The sequence below is a fragment of the Thunnus thynnus genome, chromosome 24, assembly GCF_963924715.1.
Source record: "Thunnus thynnus chromosome 24, fThuThy2.1, whole genome shotgun sequence".
In the NCBI taxonomy this organism is placed as follows: domain Eukaryota; kingdom Metazoa; phylum Chordata; class Actinopteri; order Scombriformes; family Scombridae; genus Thunnus; species Thunnus thynnus.
Window position 1 is genome coordinate 3,051,170 of NC_089540.1, and position 12,865 is coordinate 3,064,034.

The 12,865-nt window shown below is 37.6% G+C and overlaps 1 protein-coding gene across 8 annotated transcripts in view; it reads right to left on the reverse strand.

The window, feature by feature from the left end:
• dmd (dystrophin) overlaps positions 1-12,865 on the reverse strand; it is a 322,537-nt gene that overhangs the window by 144,550 nt on the left and 165,122 nt on the right. For all 8 annotated transcript variants that reach the window (XM_067583225.1, XM_067583222.1, XM_067583219.1 and 5 more), the window contains 3 exons: positions 12,619-12,788; positions 10,005-10,128; positions 3,105-3,183 (listed from right to left, as the gene is read on the reverse strand). In XM_067583225.1, the coding sequence (XP_067439326.1) occupies positions 3,105-3,183; positions 10,005-10,128; positions 12,619-12,788 (373 nt within the window). The remainder of the gene's footprint in view (positions 1-3,104; positions 3,184-10,004; positions 10,129-12,618; positions 12,789-12,865) is intronic.

The following is a 12,865-nucleotide window of genomic DNA, read 5'->3' on the forward strand; positions in this document are numbered from 1 at the left end:
CACATGTAATCCTGAAGAAGTCAACGACACAGTGTAACAATAGAGCAATGAGTTCCATTTGAATAACATGATAAAAGGAGTAAGATAGAGATAGGGATCAAATAATACTGTATGAGGGTATAAATGAAAATATTTCTGTATTTTTTCTTATTGTCAACAAATTCCATGAAAAGACCAAATCTATCAATGAATTGATCTACTAATGAGTATTGTGTGACTATTTAAATCTAATATATCTTATTACTCTGTGCCATAGAGCTCCACTGTTGTCCAAAAATTATTAAAAACATGTCAATGAGCCACACTGTTGCACTGAGTGACAAGTTCCCTCATTACCATGAACGCACACACTGTAGTTTATTTTGACTCAATCACCCACAAACCACCCTGCTGCCAGAAATACTCTCTAGAGTACAAAATGTGTATTAATCCGCTGCTGAAAATAGGCCCCAACAAATGCAGTATTCCCTTCCATTTGAGTAACGTTTGCTAAAAACTAAAGTGATCAGCTAGTTTAGAAAATTGCTGAACCTTTTAAACAATGAAACTATATATTTGTGACCAATGTTAGGCAGTTACACATTACCTAATGATATATGACAGTAACATGAAGTAACAAGTCACAAGTAATGTAAGGGATCAGTAGCTGGGCTGGATAACAAAAGATATATTAAGTATTTGAACAGTTACACATTTTTATTCTTAAGGCTCTGTGCTTCAGCACATTCAATTTGAAATAAAGTAATGAATACTACATTAAAGTGCCAAGTCTTAATTTGAGTAGGTTTACGTCAGTATAGAGAGAACTGTGGGGGGATTTAGCCATTTTAACACATAGAGACCAGAGTTTAGGGGTTCAAAAGTAATTGGACAGATACGCTTGAAGTCAAACAAAATCATCATATTTAATATTTTGTGGAAAATCCTTTGCAATCAATAACTGGCTGAAGTTTTCAAAGTTGGGACCCTTTGGGGTCCTTGAGTGAGTTCCAGGGGGTCCCCAGCAAAAAAGGGAATCATTTATTTTCACTATAATTCCTTCCATAAGTAACACAATGACAGAATGTATGACCACTACACTTTCTGTAATAAAACATCTAAAAGCAAAAGTCTTACTAGATGGGGGACAAAATCTTATCAAATGGGGGTCCGTGGTCTAATTTGTGTCAGTTTAGGGGTCCTTGACATGAAAAATCACTGTCTGCTTTGTATCTACCCTGGTGATGCTCTCCCAGGCATTTACTGCAGACACCTTCAGTTCTTGCTTATTGTGGGCTCTCTGCCTTTAGCCTGGTATTTAGCAAGTGGAATGCAGCTCAATTGGATTGAGATTAGGAGATTGACTCTGCCAGCCACGTCTCATTTACCATTTTCAAATTTTCCTGTGTGCACCTGCTTCTTTTGGAATGTACCCAGCTGTTGATTTTGGCAAACTAACTACCTTTGATATCTCTCTAATAGATATTTTTGTTTTTTGGTCTCATTATTATCTTTTTCATAGTGCGATATGAGCCGGTACACAGGCAAGAAGCTGGGCTGAAAACTAGAGGGGACAGTGTGTTTGCAGTCAGGGCCCGTGAGGAAATCAGGCTGGCTGAGTCAGTGACTCCTTTGAAATCTCTTCTTAAAACATACTTTTATCAGAGAGCCTTTCTGGATTTTACTTGACTTTTATCTTACACTGGATTGGTTTCATCTCTTTTTTGAAATCTAATGATTCTATGATTTTTCTGTTTTATTTTGCTGCCCTTGTGAAGCACTTTGTATTGTATTATTATTCTTCACCCCTCATATTGACAGACAACTCCACATCAACCTAAATAGCAGCTCTCAACTCTGAGCCAAAGGTAAGCTCTTTTGTGCTGAACTAATGTTGAAACGACACACAGCTGCTCAAGAAACATTTAGTAGCCAAGTGTCCAAATTATGTTTGAACCCCTGCACTTTGGCCAATATGTGTTAAAAGGGCTATATCTCCAACAGAGTTCTGTCTACATTGATTTAAACCTACTGAAATTAAAGCTGAGACTTGGCACTTAAATGTAGCATCCATTACTTTAATTCAACTTGAATATGCTGAAGCACAGAGCCTGACGAACAAAAAATGTCTAACTGTCCAAATACTGACTGTCTGGACTGTAGAACGCATAATGTAACTAATTACTTTTGTTCTTGAGTTAATTAATAAAATAATGTAATTCATAACTTTTTAAATTAACAATATGAAATGTATATGATAAATTGATATTGACATTTTTCAAGTAACTTGACGTCAATGTGTCACTAAATCTGTGACTAATTGACTAGTAGAAGTTATAACGCTATATGTTTAGTGCTGGTGGGCTACTGTGCCATATTCTGTGTTGCTCTATTGTTGTTGTCAGATTAGTTATTTTTTATAAGTGCCTTTTGTATAAGTCTCACCAAGACAAGCATATAACTTTGTCTTTGAAGAAGAAATAACTAAAATACAGCCTGGGGTTTTGAGTTGGGTTTAGGTCTCAACTATTAGACAGGTTCAGTCGGGTCGGGTCTGAAAGGTGTGGATACAGACTGGGTTTGGGTCTTGGTTTTAGGCCCATAAAAAAGCTGAGAGCCACAGACATGTCCATACTCCTTGTAATGAAAGGATATGTCACCCAGTGCAAAAGAATCTTTCATATTACAGTAAAACATATCAAGTATTTGCCAGAATTTTGGCACATAAAAGGACAGATATAAAGTCTTTCTCTTTCCTTCACTTTCACTTTCACACACACACATGCACACAGTGCAGTAAGTTGAAGAATGTTCTGGCATGTTTTGTTTGGATGAAGGTTAAAGCAATAGCAGGAGTAAAAAAAAAGAAAAGTGAAAAGTATAAATTGAGTGCTTCTCTGCTTTCAGAAGCCCCAACAATTGCACAAGGACAGAGGAGAGGACGGATGAGAAGAAACATCTCTCTCCCTCTCTCGTTCTGTCTCTTCCTCTCTCTATCAGTGTTTCTATGGAGACAAGGAGAGAGGGTGGGACAGGTGGAGGCGTTGCCATGGGGACAGACAGGGTGTGCGTGCGTGCATGTGTGTGTATGCATGTGAATGAGTGTGTGTATGTGTGCACATTACCCTGCTCCACCAGGGTCTGCGCCGTGCGTGTTGCCTCCTGAAGCTTTCGGTACTTCTCTGGCCGTTCTCTTTCTATCGCCTTTGGCAAAGAGAGAGAGACAGAGGGAGACAGAGTGATGGGGCAGACAGAGAGATAGGAAGTTAAAGGATAAGAGACTGACACGAAGAAGCAGGAAGACAAAAAGAACCTCAAGCCAACAGCAGGAAGAATATTATTTATTACAAAGAAAGATTAAAAAACTCTAAAAAGTCAATGTCGAATCCAATAGAGTATTACTTCCTAACAATAAGAGGTCCTCTAGTTTTCATCAACTCCTGATCTTATTCTGCTGCAACATTTAAGACAACCTGAGCATGTCTGGTCAGTTTTTGGGTAAACAAAAAGGCTTAAGGATATGGTAACTGATCAGCTTAAAGCCAAATTCTGGAAAGTTTTAGTATTTCAGCAGAATAAGGTTTATATTTTAAGGAATAGTTCAACATTTTGGGAAATTTGCTTTCTTGCAGAGTTAGATGGGAAGATCTGTGATATCTGTGTGTTAAAGCCAGACTATATAGGGTTTTTTTAAATTGATATTTTTTGATAAGACAACAGATGTTATAATAGCTCATAACATTCAAAAGACATGTTCACCGTCCCTTCTTTTTTAAAAATGAAAACACAGGCAACATCCTATTCACCAAAACAAAGACATTTCTCCCCTTAAAATAACCCAGGCTGCATACAGCTTCAACATGAGACACAACTATAGACAACAAACACTCCAGTAAAGACAAAGAAAGTGCCCTGAGTTACATCTGAATGTACTAATTCATTATACCAGGTGCCAATACAAATTTGGTCATATATTCCTTCTATTACTATTCCTGTTAGGATTACGCCTGGATTTAATACCCACTATCATATGGATTCTGTGTATTCAACTGCTGGGTCAGATAATTTGATTACAGTCTGCTGTAGTAATTCCACTTCAGCTAAGCTCCTTATTCCAGTTGTCTTTGCACTTTTAAACTCTCAGTCTGTGTCAAATAAATCTTTCATTCTCAGTGATCTAATTACATCCCATAACCTTGATTTCCTACTCCTTACTGAGACCTGGCTTAAATCTGGGGAATGTCCCCTTTAGTGGCGCTCTGACCACCCAGGTGTAATTTTCTGAATGCACCTGGGTTAACAAGCTGTGGTGGGGGTATTTCAGCTGTACTCCATTCAGTTTGGTTCTTTTAACAGTTTTGAAATCTAAACTTTTGAAATTGTGTGTGATGACCCAATTTGCTGTGTAATCATTTATCAACCCCACAATTTGAATATGGGTTTTTTCATTGAATTCTCTGGGTTACTGTCCTCTCTGGTGCTTAAATCTGATAGGGACATTATAGGCGGGAACGTTAACATTCATGTTGACAATACTTTTAACTCATTTGCCACAAATTCTTGAAACATTTCTAAGTCTTTTAACCATGTGCAGCATGTCTCTGGCTGACACACATAACCGCACGTGCACTCTTGATTTAGTTTTTACCCTGAACATGTCTCTTAATTTGCTGAATAAGTTTGATTTTGTCTCTGACCACAAATGTATTACCTTTGATGCATCCTTACTTCCAACTACAAAAACTCAGAAACTTATAATCCACTCTTGCATCTTTAATGAGCAGGCCGCAGCCACGTTCTCCAGCTTCTTTTCTAGTCTGGCCAATTGCCCTCCTCATTTCACCAATATTAATGACATAGTTAGCTGGTTCAATGAAATGTGTACATCAGCCCTTGACTTTTCTGCACCATACACTTCAAGGGCTGTCCCAACTATTTATACAACCCCTTAGATCAATGACAACATCAGACAGCAAAGAAGGCAATAAAGGAAAGCTGAACGCAGTTGGAAAAAATCTAAACTTGAAGTTCACCACCTTCATGAAGGAGTTATTGATTAAACTGAACCAAACCATTAAAGATGTGCGAGCTGCCTACTTCTCTGGCTTGATTAATAGTAATAAACACAACCCAAGGTTTCTGTTTAGTACTATTAACCATCTTATAAATCCCTCTCTTCCTGCCATTCCCGCCTCATCTTCTAATGACCGTGAAAACTTTTTATCTTTTTTATTGTCTGAGATTGAATTTTCCCCCCCGACTGTTCCCCGCCCCGCTCAGCCGCCCTATTTTACTGTCTGAATTTGCTCCTATTTCCCTGCAGTTCCTCTTTAACACTGTAACTCATATGTGTCCCTCCTCCAGTCCCTGTGATACAGTTCACACAAAATGTCTAAAATCCGTCCTTCCTGTCTTAGGTCCCAGCCTGCTCTCTATTATCAACTACTTTGTCACAACTGGGTCCGTATCTGACTATTGTAAAATTGCCATTGTTCAGCCTCTCCTTAAAAAACCCACACTTGACCCATCCTGCTTTGAGAATTATAGATCGATCTCCAAGTTACCTTTTTTAACCAAAATCCTACAAAAAGTCGTTACAGACCAACTCCTGAAGTTGGTTGACGGTCATAACATCTTTGACAAATTTCAATCTGGCTTTCACCTCAAGCACAGTACTGCATTACTAATAGTGACTGATGACATTCTTCTGCATGCAGACAAAGGTGAATATTCCATCCTTATTTTACTCAATTTAACTGCTGCCTTTGATACCAATGATCATGCCATTTTACTTGATAGGTTATAAAACTAGGTTGGCATTTCTGGTGCAGCTTTAAACTGGTTTCAGTCTTCTTTGACTAATAGATATTTTAATGTTTGTATCAATAATCAGGTGTCCTCCTCAGCTACCCTACTGTGTGTGGAGTCCCTTAGGGGTCGGTCCTTGGACCAATCCTCTTCACGCTATACATGCTTCCTCTGGGTCATGCTTCCATTTGTTCAGCCGCTTTCAAGACATGTCATATCACTGTCATGCCAGGTGAAACACAGATCTATTTCTCTGCCAAACCCAATAACCTGAATTAACTGTCCTCCCTCCATGATTGCTTAGCTGCCACCAAAGACTGATTGTTTCTTAATTTCCTCCACCTAAACCTTGACAAAACAGAACATCTTCTAATTGGACCTGATAACTTTGCCACTGCAGCTGATCAGTTTATTGGTCCATTTCATTCAAATATCAATTCTACCACTAAGAATCTTGGCATCATCTTTGACCAGCATGTGACTTTTGACCATGATGTTACTAAGCTTGTCCATTCTTCAGTTAAAAAAAACAACAAAAAAAATTCAAAATTCAGATGTATCTTGTCTTCTACGGATCTCGAGCTATTAATTCACACTTTCATTTTCTCCTGTCTAGATGATTGTAATTCCCTCTACACGTGCCTCAGTCAAGCTGCTCTTAATCGTTTACAATTGGTTAAAAATGCAGCTGCCAGGCTGTTAACTAGAACTAGCCGTAGGTCACATATTACCCCTGATATTGCATCCCTCCACCGATTCCCTGTAAAATACAGAATAAACTACAAGATCCTGTTCATAACTGCATGACCTTGCCCCCAGTTACATTTCTGATCTCTTCATTCCTCATTCCACTTCCATTTTGTTCCTCCCTTTTATCCATCCCCTGCTCCAACTGTACAACAAAAGGTGACCAAGCCTTTGCAGTTTTAGCCCCAACCCTCTGGAATCATCTTCCCCAACGCCTCAGATTTGCTGAATCTTTGGACTGTTTTAAGCAGCTTCTAAAAACCCATCTTTATAGGCCTTTTTATAGACCTCCATCCTTGTTGTATGTTTTTGTATTTTTTAGTTTGGTTAGTTTGGTCAATCTCATTGTGCTATGTCTTGTAATTGTATTGTAATTGATTTTGCTTTATTTATATTTTTCATGTATTTGTGTGAAGCACTTTGTAACTGTGTTTTAAAAAGTTCTATATAAATAAAACTTTACTTACTTACTGATTATTAAGAACAGAAAGGAGCTCCATTACTCTGTATGTAACTCAATGTAGCCATTTTTGTCATCAGCTCAATCCATTCCTTAAAACAACATGGGCTAGACGACTTCCTGGGTCTCAATATTATTCTACATCCTGTTGTTGTAGCCAGACGGACCCATAACCTCTTTAGTTCATTCAATGATATTGTCCAGTAACAGACTCAAATTACATAAAGCTGGAGATTTAATCAACTGTCATTGAAACAACTGATTCAGGAGAGTAATAACATCCTCCCAGAGTATATAGGTCAGTTGCTTTAAAGACATCATTACTTGACTGAGAGTGAGTGAACAGCAACCATGACATAAATGTATTATGAGAGCTGAATATGGTGCAGGTAATCAACCTGTCACAACAAACATGTCTCCTGGTGAGGTGCCTTGTGTTACCTGTGATATGCTAAAACATAGTGTAACAGCAGTGTAAGCAGAAAAGAGTCACAGCAATCTATCTAACAGTAGGTTTGCTAGCATTACTTAACATTAGCTAGTAAGCTAATGGTCATATGACACTAAACTAGGGCTGTACCTCAGAGAGGTTAGCAGGGGGAAATAGCTAGCCTGGCTCACTCCAAAGCCCAAAAACACACCTTCCAGCACCCCTAAAGCTCATTAATTAACATGTTATATCTAGTTTGTTTAATCCATACACACATTCATTTGTAGCTAAAATGCACTGACATAAGAGTGGTATCAATCTTCTAATGTAACTCTCGATAGCAAAGTCAATATGTGTATTTCCCACAACAAGCATGATCACTGACAGATATTAGTGCAGATTTTTCTACATGAGCTGATGTTTTGGCAAGAAAAGTGCCTTGCTTGAAGGAAGCTCTTGTTCCTCTGAAGAAGGCACATTTTTCACTGTCATCTCATGGAATACAATCTGCACTAAAATCTGTGACTCTAAAGTACTCGTGTGCAACCTTTTAGGCTTATCATGACTCCTTAATATAAATCTAAATCTACCTACCTAGGACCTGACTGTGGACATGAGTTGTGAGGAGTTTGACTAAAGAATGTTTTTCCCTTTTTGGTTTCTTTCATTTGAAGGATTTATAAAGGGGTGAAAGTATCCAGTACTTTGCATGGAAAAAGGCTAAATTTTTAAAGATGTTAAAAAAAACCAAAAAAAAAAAACAAAACAAAACAAATTTTGCACATCAGAATCATATTTTTTTTCTCTTGTACCATTCATCATTTTGTGACCCCCTCAGATCTATCTTGGAACACTTGTGGGTGTCTGACCCCATGTTGAGAACCACTCCTGCTTCCTCTTCAAGTTACTATACTTGCTGTCGAATGTTTATCAGTAAATCTTGTGCAGTAGATGCCTTCCTTTGGGTTTGAGTTCATATTCTACACAATGATGTATACTTTGTTGGTGCATACATTGCATTATGTAAATTAAAAATCCTCTAGTATGAAAGGATTTACTATGTATAAACTGTATATGTGTGTGTATGTTGTGAGGGAGTTACATTAAAAATGGATCAAACCGACAAAATTGCTTCACTAAGACCAAGGGATGCTGGATACTGTTCAGTACTGGGAATGATTAAAACTTCTCTGATAGACAGTTACGACACCTTTCATGTGTAAATAGGATAAAATCCTAGCTCATTTTTCCTCCTAATATGATGTTTTAGACTGTTTTCTTATATAAGATGCTGCAGAGAACAGAGCTGACAGCAAAGAGGCAACTGCTAACTAAGATCAGAGGAGATTTTGAAGAATCTGTCTACCTGAAATTCGTCAGTTTGCACCTATTACCAAAGCACATGCCTCGTTTGTAATGCCGGTACTTCAATTTGATGTCCACAAACAGTGCTTAAAAGCTTCATACATTGATTATGAAAGGTTGCAGTGGATTTGTGTTTAACTCATTTAATATGAATGATTTGTTAACACATTTGTAAACGGTTACACCAGTTTTAGTTGTGCCTGATCTAAAGCTTGAGTTGCTTATTATGTGCAAGCATGCATCAGTGCTTTGTGAGTCATTTGTGAGCATTATCTTACAGAAGTATTTCTATATGAGTGGATATATATTAATTGTTGGTTGCATCTAATTTATCTATTTGTGTCAATAACAAGAGGTAACTTACAATATCTGTAATAAGAGGAGTGCATTATTACAGTGTTTGAATATAACGTTAAAGTGGATGTGTCATGCACTTTTCCAGGCAACCTCACAGTGACTAGATGACTCCAGGAAATAGTCCCTCACATAACCCCCTGTAAAACCACAATGTGTCATTTTTATACTACTGTTTTTGTACAGATTAAACAATCTAGATATAACATGATAATGAGTTAATTAGCCATAGGTAGATTTTGTTTCCTTTGGACAGAGCCACTGTAGCAGTTTCCCTTTGCTTCCAGTTTTTATGCTCAGCCAAACCAACCGGCTGCTGGCTGTAGCTTCATATTTAATGTACAATTATGAGCGTGGTATCAATCTTCTCATCTAACTCTCAGCAGAAAAAGGGAATGAGTGTTTTTCTCCAAATGTCTAGCTACATCTATTCCTTTAAGCCATATGGAAAAACCTGTTTGTTACGCTACAACTGGTTGTTTCCATGTTTTATTATTTGCTATGCAAATAAGCAGATTTTTGGTGATACAGTATGTAATTCTCTTGTATTTTCACTCCTTTAGGGGTCAAATTCAGTCAGTTCCCATGCATTGGTAACTGTTATATAAAAGTTTGAAAACTCCACAGTCATTATGGATACTTTGATGCATCTCATACTTTCAGTAAGCCGCATCAGCATTGTCCTGTATGCATAATCACAGTTCAGAACGTCCTCACAGGTATGATTGCTATATGGACGGTAAAATTAATTCCTGACCCAACTGTGCAATGGAACCTTGTTATTTCAACATCACAGGTCTCCACAGATTAAGCTCTGTGGGATGTCACACACACACACACACACACAGACAATGTTTTTACCTGCACTTTGTCGTGCAATTCCTGAATACCGCCGTCCTTGCGTGACACAGAGAACTCGGGGCTCTGTAGGATGGCCTCACCACGGGTCATGTAGCTGTGGACCTCTGTGAAGTCCACGTCAAACCTGAACACACACACACAAAGAAATATACACTTGGCAATATTACCTGCTCAATATACTTGTCGCTGTAATTTTCTATAAAAACTGCATTTTCACAATTGCATCCTTTATTGTTCCCCCTCACTATAAATGATTTAATTTGCAGATTGCCTTGTATTTGACTACAGAGGAAAATATTCAAAGTCACACTTGTAATTGTTCTGTGCAGTTTCCTCATGCTTTTTAAACAGCCGCTTGTTCATTAATCTGCAAATTAAAAGAAAACCTTTGCCGGGGAATGAAAATGTCTCTGCATTTACACAGTATTATTTACATGAACATTCTTCAAAAGCAAAAAGCTAAAAAAAAAAAAAAAAAAAAAAAGCCAAAGCATCACAATGTAAATTTGTTTGGTGGTTAGATTTATTACATTTGAATATTAATTTTATAAGCAGTCTGTGATTAAATCCAGTGAACATTCCACACTTGGACTTGATTGGCTCCCCTCATTAAACAACACCTCAGCTCCATCCAATCAGCAAAATTTGGAAGCCAAGTTTTGGTTAGATGTCAGCCAATCAGGATCTAGCACTGTGAGGCATTGGTTTTCATGTCCATTTAGTGAATATTCCCTTAGTATTTGTTAAAATAATGAGGAAACCTTCATCTACACTACACTTAAAAACAAGTGAACAGGAAACTATTCTCATACACTACCAACTCAAAATGTGCCTAAAATACATTTTGAAGAAGTATTCAGATCCTTCATTTAACAGGGCCACCAATTCAACACATGATGATAAGTTTACTAGTAATGAGGAGTCCTACTCAGACAGTTGTATAAGGTGGAGGAGCTTTATTAAGTCTGAGAAAAAAACCCTGCTGATATCACAGTGATGTCATCAGTTATCTGAGCCTGTGTTAGGAGAACAGTTTATAACAGAGTCTGCATAAACTGGAGATACAGAGTTTGAAAGACATGGGCATTTACTAGGCAGGAAGAGTCAAATAAAAGACGCTATAAAGTCTATTATGGCTAATGTAGGAACTTTGTGGAATTGCTAGAGTATCACTTTAACTAGAACACACTTATTCACAAAATCTAATGAATAAACACGATAAGGGGTCTTACAATTCATTTAATGTGCTGCTACAGTTAAGTATCAAATATACACTTTTAACACGGTCTATGTAATCACTAAAGTCTAGTATAACAGCAGTGGTGGGAAAAGTGTTCAGATCCTTTACTTAAGTTAAACAGTAAAAATTCCTCAATAAGCAGCAATAAGACAGGACAGCATTGAAATCACTCACTGCTGCTAGTAAAGGGAGGGCAAGGTAATAACTAAAGATGACTCAAATGCACATATCAACACTTTGATCAACTCCACTCTTCCCTCATGTGAATTTTTGCAGCTATCTGGAGTAAATCAAACTGAAATGTAAAAGTAGGGGGGTTATTATCAGCTAAACGTGCTTGAGCATCACATGTAAAAGCACTCATTGTGAATAACAGTTTCCCTCAGAGTGTTGTATTAATAAATGTTATATTACTGGATTATTATTAATGATGTAGGTGATTAGGTAATGATGTAAGTATGTGATATGAGTAAGCACCATTTTTTATGGTGAAGCAGGTTGAGGTGGAGCTAATGTTAACTTCTTTATATAGTGTTTTATAGTTTAATGCTGCGTTCACATGGATTCAGGTAGATGGCAGACTGATAATATCTGGACGGCACAGGGAAAACAAACAGTCCAATGGAACGGCAGGACGGCGAAATGAAACATGCATGACATGTCACAATAAAATATATTAAATAAAATTATTTTGTGTCTATTATTTTATGTAATTATTCTAGTAATGCATGTAGCTATAAAATGCAGCTTTCTCTCAGAATTCTATTGTAAACTTAAAATTAATGTTACATTCCCTCCAAAACATAAGGTCATAGATATCCAGTTTGCCATCTACAGTTTGTCTGAATCCAGGAGAACGCAGCATCAGACTTTATACAGTGATCATATGTAAATTCTTAATCGTGAAAGTAATTACAACTCCCTGAGTGTAGTGCAGTAAAAAGTACAATATTTCCCTCTAAATATAGTGGAGTAAAAATATAAAAGAGCATAAAATGGCAGTTCTCAAGTAAAATACAATTATGTTAAATTGCACTTAAGTACAATACTTGAGTAAATGTACTTATGTACTTCCACCACTGCATAACAAATCCACTTCTAAGGTCGCTTGATTCACTACTCACTACAAGATACAAGATTTTCAGAAGTGCCTACTTCACTACTATCAAAGGTTCTACTTCAAGATGGCCTCTGTTATCATCATCACAGATACTCATGATCAGCATCTGCGATGTTTTATAACCTACCTGCTGAGATAAGACAGCAGAAAGGGGTGCATGTAACTGAACGTTTCAGATTGATTAGAACATTTTAAAACTTTTGATGTTATGACACTGATTTAAAGTAGACCTCTGTGTAGCAATACACACTCACCTTTTCCTGAGTTCAGAATCCACAACCACTTGTCTCTTCTTCTGTGGCGGCGGAGACTCTCGGGGCTGGCGCACAGCTGACACCTTCTCCCTTGTTGTCACCTTGGTAACGGTGGCTGTGACAGAGTGGGTCAGCTCGGACTGCTGGGCCACACTGACAGCCGTTGAGAGCTGAAAGTGCACACACACACACAATGTTTTTTTGTTTTTTTTAACTTGGACAAGCTGCACATGACAGCAGGTGCAAT